At 35.8% G+C, this 22530-nt stretch overlaps 4 protein-coding genes across 11 annotated transcripts; 1 reads left to right on the top strand and 3 right to left on the bottom strand.

Moving 5' to 3' along the window:
• Nucleotides 1-997: 997 nt before the first annotated feature.
• Nucleotides 998-4053, bottom strand: LOC111792611. Of its 6 annotated transcripts, XM_023674120.1 has the most exons (9): nt 3907-4053; nt 3716-3807; nt 3197-3241; nt 2828-2872; nt 2459-2503; nt 2275-2319; nt 2091-2135; nt 1917-1961; nt 998-1216 (listed from the first exon to the last, which is right to left on the bottom strand). In XM_023674120.1, exons 2-9 carry the CDS (start codon nt 3781-3783, stop codon nt 1189-1191), a joined length of 366 nt encoding a protein of 121 aa, XP_023529888.1. In that variant the 5' UTR covers nt 3784-3807; nt 3907-4053; the 3' UTR covers nt 998-1188. The 6 variants fall into 6 exon arrangements, 5 of the variants coding, with proteins under 5 accessions (XP_023529888.1, XP_023529892.1, XP_023529890.1 ...); XM_023674124.1 differs by lacking the exon at nt 2275-2319; XM_023674122.1 differs by lacking the exon at nt 2459-2503.
• A 635-nt stretch (nt 4054-4688) lies between these two features.
• LOC111793875 (deoxynucleoside triphosphate triphosphohydrolase SAMHD1 homolog) lies at nt 4689-10073 on the bottom strand. Of its 2 annotated transcripts, none has more exons than XM_023675940.1 (19): nt 9717-10073; nt 9537-9574; nt 9260-9282; nt 8609-8715; nt 8452-8503; nt 8227-8311; nt 7953-8043; nt 7423-7464; nt 7243-7310; nt 7107-7169; nt 6938-6993; nt 6785-6858; nt 6469-6561; nt 6275-6376; nt 6072-6152; nt 5886-5977; nt 5756-5771; nt 5326-5436; nt 4689-5241 (listed from the first exon to the last, which is right to left on the bottom strand). In XM_023675940.1, exons 1-19 carry the CDS (start codon nt 9840-9842, stop codon nt 5140-5142), a joined length of 1422 nt encoding a protein of 473 aa, XP_023531708.1. In that variant the 5' UTR covers nt 9843-10073; the 3' UTR covers nt 4689-5139. The 2 variants fall into 2 exon arrangements, with proteins under 2 accessions (XP_023531708.1, XP_023531709.1); XM_023675941.1 differs by having other exon boundaries at nt 7426-7464; nt 9717-9842.
• A 2529-nt stretch (nt 10074-12602) lies between these two features.
• LOC111793279 (photosystem I assembly factor PSA3, chloroplastic) lies at nt 12603-15113 on the top strand. Its single transcript, XM_023675100.1, has 3 exons — nt 12603-13015; nt 13772-13936; nt 14401-15113. The coding sequence occupies exons 1-3, from the start codon at nt 12641-12643 to the stop codon at nt 14719-14721; spliced, it is 861 nt and encodes a 286-aa protein (XP_023530868.1). The 5' UTR covers nt 12603-12640; the 3' UTR covers nt 14722-15113.
• A 536-nt stretch (nt 15114-15649) lies between these two features.
• Nucleotides 15650-21646, bottom strand: LOC111793280 (carbonic anhydrase, chloroplastic-like). 2 transcript variants are annotated; one of them, XM_023675103.1, is made up of 9 exons: nt 21562-21646; nt 21106-21167; nt 20868-21017; nt 17999-18047; nt 17776-17892; nt 17614-17667; nt 17374-17459; nt 16082-16187; nt 15650-15976 (listed from the first exon to the last, which is right to left on the bottom strand). In XM_023675103.1, exons 2-9 carry the CDS (start codon nt 21156-21158, stop codon nt 15812-15814), a joined length of 780 nt encoding a protein of 259 aa, XP_023530871.1. In that variant the 5' UTR covers nt 21159-21167; nt 21562-21646; the 3' UTR covers nt 15650-15811. The 2 variants fall into 2 exon arrangements, with proteins under 2 accessions (XP_023530871.1, XP_023530870.1); XM_023675102.1 differs by lacking the exons at nt 20868-21017; nt 21106-21167; nt 21562-21646 and adding exons at nt 18825-18974; nt 19063-19124; nt 19519-19595.
• Nucleotides 21647-22530: the final 884 nt, after the last annotated feature.

The following is a 22530-nucleotide window of genomic DNA, read 5'->3' as shown; positions in this document are numbered from 1 at the left end:
TATTGATATTTTTAACCATTTAAGAGTATATTTGGAGTTTGTTAAAAAGAAATTGCCTCTATATTTTATAGCTCGGTCTTCTAGAGGAGCACGGAATATGGGAAAACTGTTAAAACGGACGCTGTGGGATTGAATGATAGCTGAATTATTATTTTAATTTTGTGTGGATTTACGAGGCTGGGAGGAAAATAACTAATTCAGGATTTGTTTGGACTTATTTTAATTTTGGGAAAAAAAAATATATAAATCCTTATTAATTTTAAATTATTATGCAAAATTGTAAATTAGAAATATTTTTAAAAAGGAAATTTTACGTTTATATATATATATATATTTTTTTTCAAAATTTGTTTAGTTTTTTAAAATGAAAAATAATATTAGCTTAGACTTTAACTCCGTCACACATTAAACGAGAGTTTGGAAGACTTTACACCAATTGGTGTGTATTGGCACTCGGAGCCTCAATTGTGGTAGCATCTCATGATATTAAATATGTAAATATCATGAACATGCTAACTTCGACCCGATGATATATTCAGCAAACAATTTCTAGCAACGCATAACAGAGAGTTTGGAAGACTTTACTTTAACTTATGGAAATTAACATCTAGTGGTGTGTATGGCAATTAGCTAGCTAGGTATATAAAAATTGTAGTACTTTACCTAGTTGTGCATGAAAATTACTTTACATATTTGGTGTAGTCTAATTTGTATAAGACAATTACCTAAATATGTGCCTAGACATCATAGTGAACTACCTAATTGTGTGCATGAAAGTTGTAGTAATTTATCAAGTTTGTGCATGAAAATTACTTGGGGGAAATTACTCGTCTTTATAGGTGGGAATAATACTAGGATTTTCAAAGTTTCTAAACATATGATCAAATAACCCAATAAAAACTTCAATGACAATTCTTGAACCGTAATAAGCTAAATAACAACCAGCCTTCTTAAAGCAATCTATGATAACTAACTCAGTTCTACTGATGCACGAGACTAGAAATCCAAGATGCAGCATGCATATTTAAATAAAGATCTTTCTCAAACACGAAGTTGTAAATCCAAAATTTTTGAACAATGAACGGTGAATATATTTAGGTTCACTTCTCAGAAACAAGTGAGTTACGCCTATTCGTTCTCGCGTCGTCTACGGCCAAGCCTCTGACCCCAGTTTTCAAGAAGAAAGTTTTAGAAAAAGAGATTTCGAAAAAGAGGTCTGAAAGCAAGATTTAAGAAATTGAAATTAGTGTTATATGGGCATGTAAGCAAAAGGCAACAACAATGGATTACTGCATATAACTGTCGGGTAGGGAGACAAGGTATGCAACATAGGTAAGATTTTATCAAATCTCCAATTATGATCTCAGAATCTAGAACTGAAATGTGCTCCAATGTTTGTGGTGAAATAAAGCCCCACTTAGTCTCCAAAAAGGAGTCAAAAGGAGAAATGTTCTAACATATTATCAAATGAAAGATAGTACAAAGAATGTTATTGATGTGAAGGAAGTGACCTATGAATTTTCAGTCTAAAAAATAAAAAAGGCATTGAAATTTAAATAATGAATAAGAAGATGCTATTCCAGTGGGGAGCAATACGATTCTCGTCATATATATTTATTCTTAGAATCTGCACATTTCAATATTATAGCCTCTATTTGCCACTATTTCTGTCACCGTACAAAAGTTCTAAGTATCTTTCTATCGCTTATTCTAGAATATTTTTTGCTAATCAAGAGCTCCTAAGCATCAACTAATATTTCTATCATCTAATGTTGGAGCTTTAAGAATATTTGATTTCAATAAACATCTACCGACCTTCAACTTTAATTTAATAAATCTCTACTTAAACATTAAATGACATGCTAATTGGACTAATAATCAATTTTTCAATGCAATATCAAAGATAAAATTCTTACTTGGTTTGATTTAATTGGTCTACTCTCGAGTATTGTATGTTGTATCTGCAATTTATGAGGCATGTCAACATTTAAGCATTGATATTAATGTCAAAAACTAATAAGAATCATGACTGAAACATTCTAGAATAAAGAGATTAAATAAACAATCTCGGGTATACTTAAAATTCTTACTTGATTTGATCTAATTGGTCTACCATCGAGTATTGTATGTCGTATCTGCAATTTATAAGGCATGTCAATATTTAAGCATTGATATTAATGTCAAAAACTAATAAGAATCATGACTGAAACATTTTAGAATAAAGAGATTAAATAAACAATCTCAGGTAATCTCGGGTAAACTTAAAATTCTTACTTGGTTTGATCTAATTGGTCTACCCTCGAATATTGTATGTCGTATCTTGAATTTATAAGGCATATCAACATTTAAGCATTGATATTAATGTCAAAAACTAATAAGAATCATGACTGAAACATTTTAGAATAAAGAGATTAAATAAACAATCTCAGGTAATCTCGGGTAAACTTAAAATTCTTACTTGGTTTGATCTAATTGGTCTACCCTCAAATATTGTATGTCGTATCTGGAATTTATAAGGCATATCAACATTTAAGCATTGATATTAATGTCAAAAACTAATAAGAATCATGACTGAAACATTCTAGAATAAAGAGATTAAATAAAGAATCATGGGTAATCACTGGTATACTTAAAATTCTTACTTGGTTTGATCTAATTAGTCTACCCTCAAGTATTGTATGTCGTATTTGGAATTTATAAGGCACGTCAACATTTAAGCATTTGATATTAATGTTAAAAACTAATAAGAATCATGACTGAAACATTCTAGAATAAAGAAATTAAATAAACAACCTCGGGTAATCTCGGGTATACTTAAAATTCTTACTTGGTTTGATCTAATTGGTCTACCCTCGAGTACTGTATGTCGTATTTGCAATTTATAAGGCATGTCAACATTTAAGCATTGATATTAATGTCAAAAACTATTAAAAATCATGACTGAAACATTCTAGAATAAAGAGATTAACTAAAGAATCTTGGGTAATCACTGGTATACTTAAAATTCTTACTTGGTTTGATCTAATTGGTCTACCCTCAAGTATTGTATGTCGTATTTGGAATTTATAAGGCACGTCAACATTTAAGCATTTGATATTAATGTTAAAAACTAATAAGAATCATGACTGAAACATTCTAGAATAAAGAGATTAAATAAACAACCTCGGGTAATCTCGGGTATACTTAAAATTCTTACTTGGTTTGATCTAATTGGTCTATCCTCGAGTACCGTATGTCGTATCTGCAATTTATAAGGCATGTCAACATTTAAGCATTGATATTAATGTCAAAAACTATTAAAAATCATGACTGAAACATTCTAGAATAAAGAGATTAAATAAACAATCTCGGGTAATCGGGTATATGAACTAAATTTGTAATTCAACTTCCTTTAACCTTGTGCATAATAAATCTCTATCATGCTAGAATAATTTTACTATCTTCCTAGTGGTAAACAGTGTATAGTAAATTTTAATTTCAAACAATTAAAAGTATAGTCAACAAAGGGGAGTAAAGAAGAACAAAAAAAAGTTACCCTTTACTGCAATGCACCAAAATTACAGCGTAGACATGGGAATGAGCAAAGTAATTTGTTTCATGCAGCTAAAGAAGGAAACGACCCGTGACGCCTAACCTTTTTGACTTAAAAAGAGGGCACTGAAAGAGAAGAAAATTAAAGGGGAGGGGAGAGTCACAGGGCTTAAGCGTTATGTACCTGTTTTCTGTGGGTTGGACTTTGATGGGCGGTTGAGATTTTAGGCGCCTCGTGAATTTCCCATGCATCCAGATTCACTCTTTTCCACAAACCTGCAAGTTCTTCAAAATTCTAATAGCTTAGCCTTTACGACATTACAAATGGCGGCACAACCAGATTATATTTACAGCTTTCTTTGTAAGGATTTTTACCTATGGAAAAAGTAGGCTGGATTTGGGAGACCTTCTAGTAGGCTGGATTTGGGAGACTATAGAAGGTCTGTGAGATCCTGCATCGATTGGAGAGAGGAACGAGTGCTAGCGAGGACGCTGGGCTCCGAAGGGTGGTGGATTGTGAGATCCCACATCGATTGAAGAGGAAAACAAGTGCTAGCGAGAACTGGGTTCCCGAAGGTGGGTGGATTGTGAGATCCCACATTGGTTGGAGAGGGGAACGAAGCATTCCTTATAAGGGTGTGAAAACCTCTCCCTAGCAGACGCATTTTAAAACCTTGAGGGGATGCATGAAAGAAAAAGCCCAAAGAGGACAATATCTATCTACTAGCGGTGGGCTTAGACGGTTACAAGGTCACTCCAAGAAACCTATCTCACCAAAGTCATCACCACACAGAAATATATAATCTACATTAACTATCAAACACGTTTATCTAAAATACGTCTTCTATTACACTTTCCCAAACATATTAAAACACCTGCATTTTCTAGATAAATCTTCAAATCTAGAATATTTTACCAATCCAACCCGCCAGTCTTTTTTTTACATATCTACAAGTACCCCGTCTCTTGTGCACATCTCGACCGTTCTTACGAAAAAATTGTCTTACTCTACTATATCTATATGGTTGACATGGTAACTTCTAAGATATTCAATCCTAGGTAGGAGAGGTAGGTGTCCGCCATAACTTAAAACTCATTTTCACTCTCCCCACTATCTTCACTAAGAGAACCAAAAATGCAAAACAATAATAAAGGTGTCACAAAGCAGTACTAAAATTGTAGAAGGATAATATTGTTATATATTGACATGACTTTATAGGAGCGTACTTGGCATTACAGACAGGAGAAGAGTAAGAAAGATGTAAAATACTGAATTCAAAAAGACAGAAGTGCAAATAAAACCTTGTCAAAGATAGTTTCACAAACTAAAGCTGCTGGGCGACATTGGGCATTGCGCAGGTACAAAATCTTCAGCAATTGTCCCAAAAGGTTGACAATAGGACTTGCTGACCAAAAACTATTTCGTGGCAGGATCCTCCAGCTCAACCAGTTTGAAATCGGTACGGTATGCCGTGTACAATTCCTCGTGAATCTAGCTTCCAGGAGGAAATGTCAAAATCACGAACCTACATAATCATGTCTGTGTGAAGATATAGAAGTATCAGTTTTTTTGTGAAATAGTATTAAGTAATCTCAACAACAGGAAAATCAAATGCGACGTTTCTTCTTCTCCGGTGTTGCGTGTACTTGTGTTTTAATCCCATAAGTTTTCAACTGAAAGTTTTCAAATGCTTCTGAAATGGCTTCTACCTGTAAATTATATGGAAAAGTATTGAAGTTTGGAAACATAAACAAAAACATGATCACAATAGTCTTGCATCAAAGTACACAGACCAGTTCGGGTTTCTTCGAATACACCCTTACTATCATATCTTGATATGATGTTGGCAGTAAGTGGCTTATGCGATCATCAGAAATCTTGAATTTATCGTTGCTTTCATAGTCCTGAGTGAAACTGAGTCTTATGAAAAGCAAATAGATAGATGACAAAACAAAACATCCTGCCAAATAGATTCTTGTTCCAACCGAGGAATCAAATGTCAACCAATGCAAGAATAACAACACGAGTCCAGTAACATGTAATTTGACATGACAAGAAATATTTATACCAGTGAACAATCCCCAATTGGTTCATCATTGACTATACAGATATCATGTTATGTCACCTATAATGTTAATTTTAGAATATTGAATAACGACAAAGATTCACATAACAAAATCTCGTAAGCTCGGTTTCGAAAGGATAATGGGTGAAGTAACGTACCTTAAAGAAATGGATCCTGGGATTGATCATGCAAAAGAGAGATCAAGTTAGCAACAAATAATTTATCACAACTACTGCATCAGGACGACCCCACCCCCCCAAAAAAAAATTATTGGACTTTCTCAACAACCTTTCAAGAGGATTATTTCTGCCCCGTGTCAAGTCGATCCTAACGTTGCTGACAGCAACATCATCCTCTTGTAGCATCACTCCACCATTTTTCTAAACAATGATATCACAAACAATGCTAAAATTCAGACTCTACTTCGTTACCCAAAGCAAACTACATGATAAAAAAAAGTCTTAAGAAGAAAACCTGAGAACAAACAATATCTTTAGCAGTTACATCCTTGAAATTTTCCAGTTTGTCTTTTGGGACGGCATATTCATTACAAAACTGGAAAAGGAGAAAGGTCCAACAATTTAAGCTTCACTTTGTATACATCCACATAAATCTACAGTACTTTGCTTTTATGCAACATTGAAGTCCAAAAGGAATAGTGAAAAAAAGGTCAGAACCTGGTAGAGATTTCTTCTCCGGATTTGCAAGATAAGATCCCTAGATTCCTTTAGTTCTTGGTCTGAAGCTGTCTCAATTGTTTTAACTACAGAATCATCTAGCTGCATTTTAAAAGAATAAGAGAAACACAGTGAACAACAAGCACAGAAAAACTATCACGAGCATGAGAACTTTGATAAATAGTATTCAAAACCTTCCAGTACTGGGATGGATCGTGGATGTGAGATGAAATTTCCAGATAATCATTTGCCTTCAACAGAGCATCAACTAACATAAGCTCAATGGCCTGCATTTGCAGAAGAAAAATTTATAAGAAAACTTTATATTTTGTCTTTTTATNAAAAAAAAAAAAAAAAAAAAAAAAAAAAAAAAAAAAAAAAAAAAAAAAAAAAAAAAAAAGTATATAGGGGTAGAATTTGTAAAGGAGAATAAACATTGGCAAGGGAAGGAGGAATTAGCATAAAGACAAATTATTAATTTGATTGAAGTATTATTCTCTCCATTCTTACCTTAACTTTTGGGTGCATATAAACTGTTCGATACAAATCAGCCCGAGTAGAAAACAACTTGTGAATGGTGAGATCTGGAATATCACAGCTCATAAGCTACAACTTTAAAGGCCGACTAGAATCAAATAAACAGATCAGGCTCATAATACTAACAGTCCTTCGCCTTATAGCAAATTTCATCATCTATAACTCGCATAGTCTCCATTAACCTGCATGGCAAGCACAGACAACACTTGAACAATACACCCTTGAATCAAATTCCACAACCCCACAACAAAAAAAAAAAGTACAAAAATAAAAGCCAAAGACATTACAACCATACCTCTGAAACTGAAAGTTGCACCCTAGACCGCAAGCTCGACAATCACGAACAATATAATCAAACCTAAAGTAATTGTAATGTTTCAACTGGAAGACTCGTAATCAAATATTAAATTTGAAAATCAACAACTAATTACTTGTCCACATCAATTCCATTTCGTCCATTTGCAACAATGTCGTACAAGAATCCCTTCTCCCTTGAACCCTATTTATCACGCATAAAATGTACTTACAGTTCATAAAACTCATTAACTCAATCTATCAAAACTTCTTCCAGCAAGGAATTCCCAAAAATAAAAAATAAAAATAAAAACTACTACCTTTGGCCGAGTAAATTCAGAACTAGATAGTATCATATCCTGACAATGTCGACAAGTACCAACATTAAACCTTAAATCATTAGAGTATTTAACATAATAGGCAATTAAGAAGCACAAACATGTGACACAGATGCGACACGACACAACAATTTCCAAAAAATGTAGGACAAAACATGGACACGGCAACAGTCAATTTCCAATAAAGAAGGACACGGCACGTTGAGGACATGTTAATTTTTTTAAAAAAATATGTGTGCACCCTGAAATGTTAATAAAATCTAATACTTTTAATTTTTTATTTCTTTATAAACATGTGTATATATTTTTTAAATATATGTGTCAGACAATTTGTTGGAGTATGTTGGTGTTACACTTGGGTCATTTTACAAGTGGCGGTGCTTTATAGTTAAGCATCATAACAGTAGGCCAATATTTTCTTCTCTTTTTTATTTAAGCATCTTAGTAGCCAATGCAAGAATTATATGCACAGAAAGAAGTACAGAATAATTGGTAAAATATAAGCGTACCTTAACTCTTTTTATCATTCCAGAATCAATATCAATGTGGTGCTCATCAACAATATGGTCAACCATCTTAACCGACATAAGTTCATGAGACCTATAATGAAAAATCAATCAATCAATCAATCAATCAATCAATCAAGTACATGGCAAAATATATATATATATATAACCTGCACAACACTATGCAGATAAAACACTATTCAAGGTATGTGATTCTTCGGGGAAAAAAAAAACAGATTTGTAACCGAAGGCAACCCTTAATGAAGATGTCAGTTACCATTCATAGCCACTCAGAACCTGAGGGAGGAACTCGCGCTCAAACAGGTGACTAAAAGGCCCATGGCCTACATCATGCAGAAGGCCTACAAATTAACAAAGAAATAATAAATAAACCAACAGGCAACACATAAGAATTTAGATAAATTGGAAGCAAAAATCAACAAATAAGTGAAAATAAGCCAACAGATATATTAGAAAAAGCATGTCAGACAGAAATAAATACCAGCAAGTTTCACAGTTTGGATATCATTGTGATCAATATCAAGCTCTGCTCCCTACAAGATAAAGGCATGAGGCATCTATAAGAAATTGTCTCTAAAATTACTCCATAAATTAGCTATTGCATATATGACATAATATCAAAAAGGAGCTTCTTATACTTGGTAATATCTAAGCTTTTCAACAGCTTCCCTGGCAAGCCAATACACTCCTAACGAATGTTCAAACCTAGAATGTACAGCTCCCGGATATACCATATGCGTCAAACCTGAACATGTAACAAGCTTGATTCCAAGGACATGAAAATAGGAACTTACATTGAATAAAACTACTAATTTATGCTTAAAATACTTGAGGCAGACCTTAACGTGTGACTGTCATGAAAAATTTCAGTCTAAAACAAGCACTTCACGGTAAGAATTTCTTACCACGTCGCTGAGATATAAAGGTTCTTGGTACTTCATTCGTAGTGATCAATAAGAATAAATTTTACTTATACAATTATCATAAATATGCCAATATATAAAATTCAAACCGAACAACAAGTGAAACACAAACTATTATCAGTGAAAGTTGTTTATCAACTTAAAACTTTAGAATATTGAGGAGAATCCCAAGCAATATTTGACCAAAAGCCAAATGCATTCATATTTCTGATCTAAAACAGCTAGGCGCACTTCATGAGCCGACAGTACCATATGCAAACCTCCTAAATACACATTCACGCATGTGAAGTAGCGACCTTAAATTCCTGGATAATCAAATACGGCTACAACATTCACGACAATGAATAAACAAGGAGGAGAACTCACCAAGCTGTTTCAATTCACGAAGCCTGCAATACAGGAATGATTCAACTCATCAGGCTACAGCGTATGGAGAGTATCTTCAGAACTACCAAACAAGCCACGTCTTAACCATTTTTTCGCCCTCAACCTCATATTTCTTTTGAATACACACATTCAATTAAATAATAAACAACAAATCAACATATACACAAGCCAGTTCACATTCTCCTCCATTTTCCATAAGTGAAGTGATATCTCCACTCCACCGCCCCACAACTACAACAAGATAACAAAAACTCACCTCTGAAACTGCTCGGTATCAATAAACTTCAAAGAAAGCTGCAACGAAAGAAAGAAACACCGCAAATCAAATTCCAATTCCGAGAAACTCAACACACCGGACCGCAACATTTACACAACAAAACCAAAAGCATCATAAAATTCTTTTCCAGATTACGCTCAAAACACAAAAACACGTTACCGGATCGAGGTAAATGTTGCCGTGAACGTTGTCATGGACGTGCTTGGAGCAGCGGAGATCCTGGAAGGATGAATTGAAGTTGTGAACCGGAGCGAGCGACAGTTCGTCGATGACAGAAGCCCCCATACCGCCACCAAAAAGTAATCCTCAAACTCCGAGCGACGAACAGACGGAGAATCAAAGCAGGATATATATATAAACACGAAGGAAATGGAAGATGAAGTGAATGCTGTGGTTGGTTACGAACGGGAAGAAGACGAAGAGAGAAAGAGAGAGACGTTCGATTTGATGCAGAGAACAATGGAGTCCAGAGGGAGAGTAATGGAGAAAATGTGCCGCCAAAAAACGTGATAAATGTTAATAAAAAAGAGAATAAATGGAACAAAAGGCAAAGGCGAACCAACCAACTAAATGGAGTCCAGGTGTTTTTTATTTATCAATTGTTAGAGGAACACGACTTTTTTTATTTATTTATTTATTTTGAGTTATCCGTTGTTAGAGGAACACGCTGATAATGGTAGGATATTGTCCTTTTGAGTGTGAACCTCCCTTTAATAGGAACACGATCCTCTATAATGGTACGATAGTGTGAACCTTCCCTTAATTGAGGCTCGACTCATTTTCTTTTGGAGTCCTTTTTTCGACATTTGAGGATTTACCAATCTATTGGCACGACTAAGTTTAGGGCATGGCTCTGATACCTTATTAGACGACGCGACTCTCCACAATTGTATGATATTGTCCACTTTGAGCATAAGCTCTCATGGCATTGCTTTGTGCTCCCCAAAATGCCTCATACCAATAGAGAGAGTATTCTTTGATTATAAACTCATGATCATTCCCTAAACTAGTCGGGACTTTCCAACACTTGTTTTATTGGAATATCTATGAATTTAGGTGCCTATTTAAATTGAAATGGGTTGGAATGCTATTAAAGTTTGAGATCGCTATCAGATATTATCCGTTATAGTTGTTACATTAGGTTCTTGTACTCTTATAACGAATGCTTCGTTTTCCTCTTCAATCAATGTGGGATCTCTCAATCCACTCTTTAGGCGCCCAGCGTCCTCACTGACAGCTCGTGACGGGTTCTTCACTTCAATCAATGTGGGATATCTCAATTCTCCCTCTTGGGGTCCCAGTGTCCTTGTTGGCGGCCCGTGACTGTCTCTCCTCTCCGATCGACGTGGAATCTCTCAATCCACCCCCCTTGGGGCCTCGAGTCCTCGCTAGGAGCATGTGACTGGCTCTCCACTCCAATCAATGTGGGATCTCTCAATCCACCCCTCTTGGGACCCAAAATCCTTATTGGTGACCCGTGACCGGCTCTCTTCTCCAATCAATGTGGGGTGTCCCAATCCACCCCCTTGGAAGCCAAGCTTCCTCACTGACACACCGCTCCTGACTGACTATTAAGATATTGTTCGTTTTAGCCCGTTACGTATCGTCATCAGTCTCACGATTTTAAACCTAGGGAGAGATTTCCACACCCTTATAACAAATGTTTTGTTTCCCTCTCCAACTGACGTGGAATCTCTCGATCGTAATAATAATGTTCGCACTTTTTTTTTTTTAACGAGAAACGGGTTTTTTCATATTTTAATTAATTAAATAGTATTACTAAATAATACATTAATATAACTTTTAATCAAAATAATGATAAATTTAAATTTATTTTATTACTATTTGATTTAATAATAAAAAAAAAACAATTAATGAAAAAGTTCGTTGAAATGAAGAAGATTGCTCGTTTTATAAGGTATAGATTCTTTGCTCCATTTTAGCAAACACAATCATTGAATATATATATATATAATATATATATATATATATTTTAATGATTCTTAGTAGCGGTCAATTTAAGCATAACTTAGTTGATAAGATAATAATAATAATTTGATAAGATAATAATAATAATTTTATAAATTTAATAGTTTGAATTAATTGTTAACTTAAAAAAATTGAATTAAAAGATAATAATAATAATTTTATAAAATTAATAGTTTGAATTAATTGTTAAATAAAAAAATTAAATTAAACCTTATTTCTATGGTGACATTCCTCCATTTTCTACTTGCTACTTGTCTCTGGTAACCGTGAATATCTAAGACTAACGGTACCTACAAATCAATACGGGTTCTTATAATATATTCTTATTCTCATATAGTCTAGAGTTTTTACTCGGGCTCGAGCTATTACCATTAGCACCAACACAAAGAATCCTTGTCCCACAGAGAGATTGCAAAACGGTCCAAGTGGAAGAGAGTTTTCTTAGCTCTTGATACGTCCAATTTCGACTTACGTGCTTTCTATAAATTTTTTCCAGAGATCACCCAACATAGAATTGCTCAAAGCTCGGGCTTAATTTGGAGTTTTTATGATTAAGCCACTAAAAATGAAAGTGTACTATAACAGCCCAAACCCGCCGCTAATGGATATTGTCCTCTTTGGGCTTTCTCTCCAAGTTTTTAAAATGCATCTACTAGGAAGAGATTTTTACACTCATTGTAAAGAAGGTTTTGTTCCCTCTCTCCAACCGACATGAGATCTCACAATCCACTGCCCTTTGGGGCTCAACGTCCTCGCTAGCACTAGTTCCTCTCTCCGATCGATATAGGATATCACAATCCACCCCTCTTCGAGGCCCAACATCTTTGCTGACACATTGCTCGGTATCAGCTCATGATACCATTTGTAACAATCCCAGCTCACCGCTAGCAGATATTATTCTCTTTGGACTTTTCCTTTCGGGCTTCCTCTCAAGGTTTTTAAAATGCGTCTAGAGGTTCCAAGGAGCACAAAATGAGTACAATGGGCTATCGAGGCCCAATAAGGCCCAATCAGAAACGCAATAAATACTAATCCAAATCGGATAACATATATAAACGAGAGGTCAGAATAATTCAGAATCCCAACTCGCAGCCATGGCTGTGACTTCAACTTCCACTACATCTTCTTTCCACTCCAATCCCAAATCCTTCTTCCTCTCTAGCCTGATTTCGCCTCCTAAGCTCCTTCACCGGAAATTCCATGGTTCCGTCGGCCGCCGCCGGCATCCGAATTCGACGGGAGTGCTGTCCGTTAGGGCTTACATGGAGAATCCGAACTCTCTGTCCGGATTTGCGAATAAGGTGATCGGTTCTCTGCCGGTAGTCGGACTGATCGCGAGGATTCTGAGCGACGAAGGCGGCGTCGGCAGCGACATTATCGATTTCGCGGAGTTTCGGAGACGAGTTGGGAAGAAATGTACGATTATGGATTCTAAAGCCTTCTATGACTTTCAAGAACGAAGGGGCAAGGTAATGCATATTAATATATATTTTTTTCTTAATATTTTAAATTATACTGTTAGAGTTAACGTGGAAGCCTCATTTCAATCGTTTTAGTTTACAATGGATTATCATTTTAAGACTTTAAAATTAATTTATGTCCTATTACCTGTTCTAGTATATTCATGAATTTTAAAAAATTCATAAATTTAAAAATTAAATTTACAATTTTAAAAATCTATGCAAGAAGTAGATACAAATTTCAAGATTTAAAGTCTGAATTCATAATATATAAACTATCTATAGTGTTCATTATGTTGTATTAGAATTTGCAACTCATAATTTAATCCAAAGAAGACTTCAAAAAAAAAAAAAAAAAAGGTTAAATTGTCATGAACTTAAGTTTTCGTATGTTCTTAAATTTTCATGTTAAATTTTCATGTTCGTGTTTAGAAGGTCTCTAAAATTTAAAAAATATTGAGTAAATTCCTAAAATCTTGTTCTTGTGTCTCATATGTTCATGACTCATTAACATTATCTAAAATTTATGAATCAATTCGACATAAAATTGAAAGTTTAATGTTCTATTAGATACGAAAATTTTCGTCTGATAATTTGTTAATTTTTAGATATAGAATTAACACGTGAACTTATTAGATTTAAATTAAAATTTAAAGTTAGAAACATGTTTGACATCTTAAAAATTATACATAATAATTCATCAACTTTTTTAAAAAATCAAGTGTAAATGATAACATTTTGAAGTTGAATATATGGTTGTGGCAGCCAGGAGAGCCTTTGTTCGTTCTAATGTGCTGCTGGCTGGCAGCTGTGGGAGCTGGTTTGCTTAAATCAGAGGAGATTTTGGAAGGCGTAGCAAGGCTTAGGATTTCAGATGATATTGAATTTGAAGAGGAGACTTTCCTTGCTATGATGAACGAGGCTAGAGAGGTATGCTATTCTCATCTTTTGATCTTCAACTTTTCTATTTATTCTATTTTCATTCTTGAAATGTCTGAATTAGATTTGGTTGCATATCTTGAAATGAAATAATTGTTAGGAGCGAAATCACGGTCGGTTGGGGAGGAGAACGAAACACTCTTTATAAGGGTGTGGAAACCTTTCCCTAGCATACGCGTTTTAAAAACCTTGAGGGGAAGTCCGAAAGGGAAAGCCCAAGGAAGACAATATCTGCTAGCGGTGGGCTTGGACTGTTACATGATTTCACTTTGATCTTAAAAAATTTATAGTCTATTTTCACTCTTCGCACTTACGTGCTAGAATCATGCTTCAAAGTGGCTAAAAAGACCCGTTGATTCTGATAACTTTTTGGATCTATTAATAACTGTCATCGTTTGATTCGCCTTAGAAACTATTAACAATTAGTACTCTATACGTTTGACGTTCCTTCGTAGAAACGAGAGAAACTAAAAGTTGCTGTTTCGAAAATACCAATGGAGGTTCGAGTTGAGAAAGCTCTCGATGCCATTTATGTTTGTTCATTTGGAAGAGATCCAATAGAGGAAGATGATGAGAAACTCCTAGTGATTATGCTGAGTTCTGTTTTTCCAACTGTTGGGCAAACTGAGATTCAAAGGATTGTTAAAGAAAAGGCTGTTAGAATTGCTGAAGGAAAGGACATTGCCATTGTTCCTGAGCCACAACCTTTGTCAAAAGAAGCTATTTTAGCTCAAATGAAAGACCTCCAATTCCTTCAAGAGAATAGTGAGACATGAGTGATAAATTTGTTAGTTATATCGACCTCTAAAACTTGTAAGAGTTGTTGATTCTTCCACTCCACCGTTTTTTTGTTTAGAAAATATTGGCTATTCACACGAGACAACTACCTAATCCTACTACATTTAGTTTAGCTGTCGAGTTTCCAATTTGTTTAATCGGCCCGTCAGTTCCATTTTACACTTAAAAGCCTAATCCTACTACATGCTCACACTCCCCATTCGACCCGTCTTGAAACACAGACCAAGGAATCTGAAATGTGTGCGAGTTAACGGGCGAGTAAACTCGTAAGGTGCAAGGAAGCTGACTGGTGGGATCCCTTTGTGGGTTGCACCACCGACCGACCTTAATCTTTTGAGAAGGGTTTGAGTGTGAGCATGCCTGTCGAGACTCGAAAGATGGTGAACTATGCCTGAACATAACAAAGCTAGAGAAAACTCTGGTGGAGGCCATAAATTCAAGAGGAAAAGAAAAAAAACCTCTAGTTCATCCATTTTACACTTAAAAGCCATAAATTAGGCTTTATGGACTAAGAGGAAGAGAAGCTTAATCGTTACTTACCGACCATGTCCTTCACCCCCACAGCATATGGTATCGGCATTGTCTCCGCACGGTAACCATATCCAATAAAATTTTACGTTCTAACTTTTCAAGATCTTGTTTACCTAAAATTTTTAGGATTGTGTCTATCTAGTCATCGTTTTCGTACGGGAACGTACTAAAAATACCCTTTTTCTTTCCTCTCGTCAGGACAATTTGTTTTACGTTCTTCTTCTTATGCTCTTCCGTAAAATCCGACATTCCCAATGTAATTCGAATCAAAAAGACGAAAAGTAAAGAACTGAAACTATTAGAATTTGGTGAATCTGAAATGTGTTTCAACCAAGGAAAAGATTCAATCATTGGATTATTTCATCAAGGAAAAAAGACTTGAAATTCTGCATCATTCTGATTGCTTGAAAGAAATGGTAGAAAGATGAACTCCATCTCATATTTATTGTCAACTTATATACCAGAAAAGGCAATTACACAAAGAAAAGTACATCATATATAGAAAAACCAGATCGTTCTGTCGATAATAGACGATGCTCATACAGAAATAGACGGACTAAAGCTGAAATCGAGTCCCCAGAGCTCGAAAGTTCCTTTAACGAAGTCGTAGTGACCACCCTTGAGTCCAAGAGTTCCATTCACCAAACCATCCCTAACAAATGGATAGGTCAAGAGATTCCCAAGGGATACATCAACTGCTTCCTGCATTTACAAAGAAATGGAAGAACATGTTATGAACTTTCAACCATTCTCTTAAGTTTTTACTATCTGCATTTGATTTTAACTGCAAAAGTGAATTTTTATTACCTTTTCACAGTGTGTACATAGTTCCCCAAGCTCTCCCTCACCATGCTTTGATTTCACCTTGGCCTTAGCAGGCAACCCAATTTTCACCCATTCTTCAATGAAATCACTGTTTTCATTCAGAAATGTGAGTTCTTATCAGTTTCTGTAACGACCCAGATCCACCGCTAGCAGATATTGTCCTCTTTGGGCTTTCCCTTTCGGGCTTCCCCTCAAGTCTTTAAAACGCGTCTGCTAGGGGAAGGTTTCCACACCCTTATAAAGGGTGATTTGTTCTCCTCCCCAACCAATGTGGGACATCACAATCCACCCCCCTTCGGGGCCCAGCGTCCTCGCTGGCACTCGTTCCTTTATCCAATCGATGTGGGACCGCCCCCAAATCCACCCCCCTTTGGGGCCCAGCATCCTTACTGGCACACCGCCTCGTGTCTACCCCCCTTCGGGGAACAGCGAGAAGGCCGGCACATCGTCCGGTGACTGGCTCTGATACCATTTGTAACGACCCAGATCCACCGCTAGCAGATATTGTCCTCTTTGGGCTTTCCCTTTCGGGCTTCCCCTCAAGTCTTTAAAACGCGTCTGCTAGGGGAAGGTTTCCACACTCTTATAAAGGGTGATTTGTTCTCCTCCCCAACCAATGTGGGACATCACAGTTTCTTACACAATTAGTACCCAAATATCACACACTTTCTTGCTCTTGACTGCTTGTTTTGATCAAGTATCTGTTTCAGAGCGAAATTCGGGTCCAAATACGTTTGGATAACTATTTTTTAACGGTTGTTTTCAACTGTTCTCGTTTACGAGATTTTCATATACTACTGTTCTTGAGTAAAACAAATGAAGTTACCAAGTTCGAGAAAGCTTAGTGACCACTGAACCCAAAAGCTTAAGAAAAACAAATGAAGTTACCAAGTTCGAGAACGGTTGCTAACCACTTAACCCAAAAGCTTAAGTAAAACAAATGAAGTCACCAACTAAGAGAACAGTTAGTAACCACCGAACCCAAAAACATAAGTAAAACAAATGAAGTGACCAAGTTCAAGAACGGTTAATAACCACCGAACCCAAAAGTTAAAGTAAAACAAATGAAGTTACCAAGTTCGAGAACGGTTAGTAACCACTAAACCCAAAAGCATAATAACTTGAACTTTTTGTTAGATGTCGTGTTAAATCGCTACTTAGCTCAACAGTTTAAGCTGATGAGAGACTAACTTTAGCACGTTATCCAATCACGAAAATATTACGGATTCGTCTTTGTGATTGGACGACATAACATGAACAAAGAAAGGGCTTACGTTGAGTATTTTCCATCAAATGGAAAGGTCATGAGCCCTTTAATACCACCACAAGCACTGTGACCGATCACAACAATGTATTGAACCTGCACCAGCCAAAACGTTCATTCATCACCCAATTTTACTATTTAAAAGCTCTCCCAAGCCAAAGGCACGACTTCTTGGGTTCGTTCTTCGGTACGAATTAACTTCAAACTAACGATAACGACTTAAGTATAAGGTCGAAAACGGGGTATATACCTTGAGATGAAGAACAGCATATTCAATGGCGGATCCAGTTCCTGAGAATTTGCTCTGTTTTCAAGAGATGAAAAACAAAAAAAGGCCTAAAATTTAGATTCAAACACGATCAAAATGGAAAATGGAGCCAAAAAGGTTGATGAAAAGGAATGAACACCAAACCTGATCATATGGAGGAACCAAATTGGCTACATTTCTGACCACAAAAGCCTCCCCTGGTTGGAAATCAAGAACATGAGATGGGCAAACTCTTGAATCAGAGCAAGCAAACACCATGAACTGCATTGTCCAAAAACAATAATTAATTAATTAATAAACCAAATTAAATGTCCCNAAAAAAAAAAAAAAAAAAAAAAAAAAAAAAAAAAAAAAAAAAAAATCATACCTTGGGGCTTTGGCCCTTGGCAAGTTCACCATACAATTCTGGGTTCTTGCTGAAATCCAAAGAGAGAATTAAATAAATGAAATAAAGGGAAATAAAAATAAAGGTGAGATCCGAGAGAAGAACGAAACATTAGGGTGTGGAAACTTGTCCCTAGCAGACACATTTTAAAAACTTTGAGAGAAAGCCCGAAAGAGAAAGTCCAAAGAAAACAATATCTACTAGCGGTGGGGTTGGGCCGTTACAAATGGTATCAGAGCTAGAAACCGAGCGATGTTCCAACGAGGAGGCTGAGCCCTGAAGGGGGTGGACACAAGGTGGTGTGCCAACAAGGACGTTGGGCCTCGAAATGGTGGATTAGGGGGTCCCACATTGATTGGAGAAGGGAATGAATGCCAGCTGGGTGATAAGATAAGCAATCACTACAAGGGGAGTAAGATTTGGATTACCTTGTTGATCGAATATCTTAAGGTAAGAACATTGTTTGAGATTCGAATCACTTCACAAGCAAGATTAGCTTGAATGATTCTTGTTAATCAAATATCTCAACGCAAGAACGAACGTTGAAGTGTATTATATGATTGATGTCTCTTGGTTCATATCACTGGCCTCGAATGGGGCAGATTGTGAGATCTCACCTCGGTTGGGAGGGAGAACGAAACATTATTTACAAGGGTGTGAAAACCTTTTATTAGTAGACGCGTTTTAAAAGCCTTGAAGAGAAGCTCGGGAGGAAAAGCTCAAAAAGGACAGTATCTACTAGCGGTGAGCGGTGGGCTTGGGCGGGCGGTTAAAGAAAGAAAGAAAGAAAAGAAAATAAAAGGCTTACTCATATTTCTCCTTCTTGAAATGAATGAAACCAGATTTGAGTCTCTCAACAGCATCATAGCTTGGCTTGGCTGCTTCTCCGCCACTCTTCAATTCAGCTGTTATCTGCTCCACCTTTGATGTTGCTTCTGCTTTCAAATCTCCCTTCTCTCTACACCCACCACAAATATTTTCTTTTATCAAATTATATACATACATTTTTTAAAAAATATTATGTATATTCCTTTGAAGGTGTGTACCTGAGGAGCTTCTCCAAGGCCTCAATGGCTTCCTCATATGAACCATTCCCCATGTCTTCTCTCTACCAACAAAGAATTTGCCAAAAAAGGGTAATTATAAGAATAAAGTTTCATCCAAACCTATTTGGGTATGTAGATTCAAAAGTCAAACGGATTCCCGTAAAGTCAAAAGTACGACAGGCTAAAGGATTCCTTTCCTAAACTAGCGAGATTTGATTCAGAACAAAAATGTTACCCCAAACAAGACTTAACAGTGAAGTTTCAAACGCGTGAAATGATAGGTAATCAAGATATCTCGAAAGAAAATACGGTTTTTGAGATACAAATAATCACAAACAAGACTTAACGATGAAGTTTCAAACCCGTGAAACGATAGGTCATCAAGACATCTCGAAAGAAAAATAGGGTTTTCGAGATACAAATAATCACATATGGACAACTTTGACGATCGTTCACCTCTAGTATGACACGTTCCCTCCCAATTATATGATTAACAGGATCAGTCGTCTCTCGTGTAGGCCTCTTTTGATTTTAGAGAGGCAAAGTCGTTTCCTCTAGTGATAGAACTCGCTGAGAAATGCACTTTATTTTTATTTATTTTTTCCTCTATATATATATGTGTATGTATGTATGTATATGTATATGTATATGTATATGTATATATAAAAAGGAAATAAATGGATACTTTATTTAACGTAAATATTATGTTATGTAATTAATGGGCAAAATAGGAAGGGGACAGATGGGTGAAGTTAGGCACTAGGCAGTCCATGCGTTGACGTTACATGTCGGTTACGGTAAGAAACAAAACAGACATTAATACGTTGCCACGTGTCCTAATAAGAGATCGCCACGTTAAAAAAAGGTAACGTCTGTGATTCTAGGCTAAAAAGGAACATGGAGGAGAAAGCTGGTGAAATGACACCCACCTCACAATTTCTCACTTCCACCCACTATTATTTTCAAATAAATATAATTCTTAAAATAAAGGCTAATTTTTATTTGAAGAAATTAGTTAATTATTTATCCATATTTCTTTCGAACCTATGTCGAGTACGAATGAGGGTGAAGAAACCATTCATCGCTCACATTCATACTCGATATGGGTGCAACGAAAACTTATTCCATACTAATGTTATATCTATAGTCATCTATATATTATACGAACATTATCGGTCAGAATATAGTTTAGGAGATAGATGTAAATTACTATCTCGAGCAGGAGTGTTAAAAGACTCGTTCAACCTAACCCAACTTGTAAGATTTGGTTGGATTATGAACATATTTGAATTTGATTGGATTTGTTAACCCGTAAAAAATAAAAAATTGTTGTTAATTTTAAAAACCTTAAAAAATATTTCAACTCGGTCCGACCTAACCAATAAAACATCCCTAATTTAAATTTTTTTAGCACCGACATGAAACGATAAGGGACATTGACAGCAAAGTCGAAGAATATTCTATGGTCTTTATTCGGACAAATGTACCTCTCTTGTCCTCTCCCTTATTGTAAATTATTAATTAAAAATTAATAAAANGTTGAAGTGTATTATATGATTGATGTCTCTTGGTTCATATCACTGGCCTCGAATGGGGCAGATTGTGAGATCTCACCTCGGTTGGGAGGGAGAACGAAACATTATTTACAAGGGTGTGAAAACCTTTTATTAGTAGACGCGTTTTAAAAGCCTTGAAGAGAAGCTCGGGAGGAAAAGCTCAAAAAGGACAGTATCTACTAGCGGTGAGCGGTGGGCTTGGGCGGGCGGTTAAAGAAAGAAAGAAAGAAAAGAAAATAAAAGGCTTACTCATATTTCTCCTTCTTGAAATGAATGAAACCAGATTTGAGTCTCTCAACAGCATCATAGCTTGGCTTGGCTGCTTCTCCGCCACTCTTCAATTCAGCTGTTATCTGCTCCACCTTTGATGTTGCTTCTGCTTTCAAATCTCCCTTCTCTCTACACCCACCACAAATATTTTCTTTTATCAAATTATATACATACATTTTTTAAAAAATATTATGTATATTCCTTTGAAGGTGTGTACCTGAGGAGCTTCTCCAAGGCCTCAATGGCTTCCTCATATGAACCATTCCCCATGTCTTCTCTCTACCAACAAAGAATTTGCCAAAAAAGGGTAATTATAAGAATAAAGTTTCATCCAAACCTATTTGGGTATGTAGATTCAAAAGTCAAACGGATTCCCGTAAAGTCAAAAGTACGACAGGCTAAAGGATTCCTTTCCTAAACTAGCGAGATTTGATTCAGAACAAAAATGTTACCCCAAACAAGACTTAACAGTGAAGTTTCAAACGCGTGAAATGATAGGTAATCAAGATATCTCGAAAGAAAATACGGTTTTTGAGATACAAATAATCACAAACAAGACTTAACGATGAAGTTTCAAACCCGTGAAACGATAGGTCATCAAGACATCTCGAAAGAAAAATAGGGTTTTCGAGATACAAATAATCACATATGGACAACTTTGACGATCGTTCACCTCTAGTATGACACGTTCCCTCCCAATTATATGATTAACAGGATCAGTCGTCTCTCGTGTAGGCCTCTTTTGATTTTAGAGAGGCAAAGTCGTTTCCTCTAGTGATAGAACTCGCTGAGAAATGCACTTTATTTTTATTTATTTTTTCCTCTATATATATATGTGTATGTATGTATGTATATGTATATGTATATGTATATGTATATATAAAAAGGAAATAAATGGATACTTTATTTAACGTAAATATTATGTTATGTAATTAATGGGCAAAATAGGAAGGGGACAGATGGGTGAAGTTAGGCACTAGGCAGTCCATGCGTTGACGTTACATGTCGGTTACGGTAAGAAACAAAACAGACATTAATACGTTGCCACGTGTCCTAATAAGAGATCGCCACGTTAAAAAAAGGTAACGTCTGTGATTCTAGGCTAAAAAGGAACATGGAGGAGAAAGCTGGTGAAATGACACCCACCTCACAATTTCTCACTTCCACCCACTATTATTTTCAAATAAATATAATTCTTAAAATAAAGGCTAATTTTTATTTGAAGAAATTAGTTAATTATTTATCCATATTTCTTTCGAACCTATGTCGAGTACGAATGAGGGTGAAGAAACCATTCATCGCTCACATTCATACTCGATATGGGTGCAACGAAAACTTATTCCATACTAATGTTATATCTATAGTCATCTATATATTATACGAACATTATCGGTCAGAATATAGTTTAGGAGATAGATGTAAATTACTATCTCGAGCAGGAGTGTTAAAAGACTCGTTCAACCTAACCCAACTTGTAAGATTTGGTTGGATTATGAACATATTTGAATTTGATTGGATTTGTTAACCCGTAAAAAATAAAAAATTGTTGTTAATTTTAAAAACCTTAAAAAATATTTCAACTCGGTCCGACCTAACCAATAAAACATCCCTAATTTAAATTTTTTTAGCACCGACATGAAAC

The sequence above is a fragment of the Cucurbita pepo genome, chromosome LG04 (assembly GCF_002806865.2).
Source record: "Cucurbita pepo subsp. pepo cultivar mu-cu-16 chromosome LG04, ASM280686v2, whole genome shotgun sequence".
Classification (NCBI taxonomy): Eukaryota; Viridiplantae; Streptophyta; class Magnoliopsida; order Cucurbitales; family Cucurbitaceae; genus Cucurbita; species Cucurbita pepo.
Note: the sequence above shows the minus strand (reverse complement) of the source record. Positions and strands in the feature narration are given on the sequence as shown.